The sequence below is a fragment of the Pteropus alecto genome, unplaced genomic scaffold, assembly GCF_000325575.1.
Source record: "Pteropus alecto unplaced genomic scaffold, ASM32557v1 scaffold34, whole genome shotgun sequence".
NCBI lineage: Eukaryota > Metazoa > Chordata > Mammalia > Chiroptera > Pteropodidae > Pteropus > Pteropus alecto.
Window position 1 is genome coordinate 6,676,504 of NW_006435763.1, and position 2,159 is coordinate 6,678,662.

Consider the following 2,159-nt stretch of genomic DNA (forward strand, 5'->3'; position numbering starts at 1 on the left):
AATCCTCACAACGAGCATGATGCTGCTCTGCTCTCCATTTCACAGAGGGGGAAGTCGAGGCTACAGAATAGGGTGGGCAAACGCAGACTGAGACAGGGACTGACAGGAATTCCCTGTTTCTCGAGCAATCCAGGTTTCTCATCGTAATTTTGATCGCAGATTATGAACGGGCTGCCTTTTAAAAAAAAATCTGAGTTTTAGTAAATAGGATATGGTTTTCATTTTGTTTTACAGCTTCAGTCAATAATTAAGAAAGTGATCGCCCACTTCCATGATTTCTCAGTTCTTTTCTCAGTGGTAAGTGACTTTCCTCAATTATCTTTGGAAATTTGTATCTGAGTCAGAGGTTCCCTGAGCGGCTCAGCCGTTTTTTTTTTTTTTTTTAAGTCAACTCTGCCACTGCAGCTTGAAAGCAGCCACAGACAGTACGTGAGTGAGCACGGCTGTGAGCCAGTAAACTCCATTTACACCCACCGAAATTTGAGTCTCTAGTGCCTGTTACGAAATGCTGTTCTTCTTTTGGCTTGACTGTAAAAACCGTTCCTAGGTCACGGGCTGTATAAAAACAGGCATCGGGCTGGATTTGGCTGTGGTTGGCCGACTCCTGATACACACGACAGAAGGGAAGTGGCCATTGGGTCACCTGGCTTGTAGGGAGCAGGTTTCTGCTCTTCCCACAATGCCTCACTGGTCTCTGCAGCACCCAGGGAGGGGCCTGGGACAGGCAGGTGGAGAGGGACTCGGCCGAATTCGCCAGCACCCAGGGCAAACGTGGAGAGTGCAAAGCCCCGGAACCTGTTTCAGTCCTGATGTGGCGTAGACGCGGCCTCCTTTAGGGCTGTGACATGGGAGGGACTTTTTTCCGCGCGTAACATTTCCAGCAGAGCATTCGAAACTATTTTCTGGAAGGTGTGTGGTATATTCTAAAAACGTTCGTCCTTTTCCCCCAGTAAAATGGTCGCCGACCACCACTCAGTGTCTCATACAGGTTTCCTCCGTTTTCCCCACTCAGAAACGCGAGGTCAACACCGTGCTGGCTGACGTCATCAAGCACATGACTCCGGACCGCGCGTTCGAGGACTCGTACCCGCAGGTAGCAGACTCGCATGTCTCACGCCCACACTGTTGGGGATTTCGTTCCGTTGAGTGAAAATGGCAGCATGTCACATGGGTCAGGCCATGAAGTCTGAGTCCCGGCCCTGCCGGATCGTCCTCGCGTGCCCTTTACTCAGTGACTCAGCCTCGTGTCTTGGTTTTCTCATCTGTGAGGGGGGTGACAATGGTCCTGTCGGAGAGGCTGCGAGGATGCCGTGTGGGAAACCCGGGCACAGTGGCTTGGCTATAGTTAGGCGCCTGTGGTTTTCAGTTAAACTAACTCTTTTATTTGGGAAAAAATGGAAGTTTATTGGAATGTTGAAAGAATAGCTCAGAGCAGTCCTGTTATTCTTTACTCAGATTCACCAACTGTTAACTTTTCCATCTTTGTGTTATCGTTACCGTTATGTGTACACACATATCTATGCACGTATGTGCATGTAAATTTTTTTCTGAATCATTGGAGGACACATTGCGTATATCATGCCACGTTGCCTCTGAATTGTTTAAGCGAGGCAACCCTTGGTTGACCTCACAGATTGCAAGGACCTTGTCAGCTTACAATTCCTTATTTTTCACACCTACAGCACCTGGTCTTCCTGGGTGGTCTCGTCTCCAAGTACTAACCAGGCCCCACCCTGCTTAGCTTCCGAGATCAGACAGGATGGGGCTTGTTCAGGGTGGCATCACCATAGACTTTTATGCAGCGATTTAATAATCATAGTTTATTTTTTTTCTTTGTTTAAATAAAATTAGATATATTTCAAGGGTGTTTTTCCTTCACTGGTATTATTAATCCAGACAGAGGTTTAGCCTAAAATGCTAAAATAAGTTACTCGATTTATTTATGTACCAGGAAAAAAATAATTCATTATTAATTTATTCAGTATTTTAACTGATATCTTTTACAGTTTTAAAATTAAAAGTCCTTTAAAATAAATATTGTAACTTCTTTTTCTTAGTACAAGAGGAAACCATATTTATTGTAAAAATTTTAGAAAATACAGTTAGCACAAAAAACTGTAAAATTACTAATTCAGTCCTTGTTATTTATATTTTATTGC

General features: G+C 44.5%; 1 protein-coding gene across 1 annotated transcript in view; it reads left to right on the forward strand.

Moving 5' to 3' along the window:
• Window positions 1–2,159, forward strand: part of VPS35L (VPS35 endosomal protein sorting factor like) — a 122,786-nt gene that overhangs the window by 71,157 nt on the left and 49,470 nt on the right. Inside the window, exon 23 of the mRNA XM_025046103.1 lies at window positions 1,013–1,093. Within this exon, the coding sequence (XP_024901871.1) occupies window positions 1,013–1,093 (81 nt within the window). The remainder of the gene's footprint in view (window positions 1–1,012; window positions 1,094–2,159) is intronic.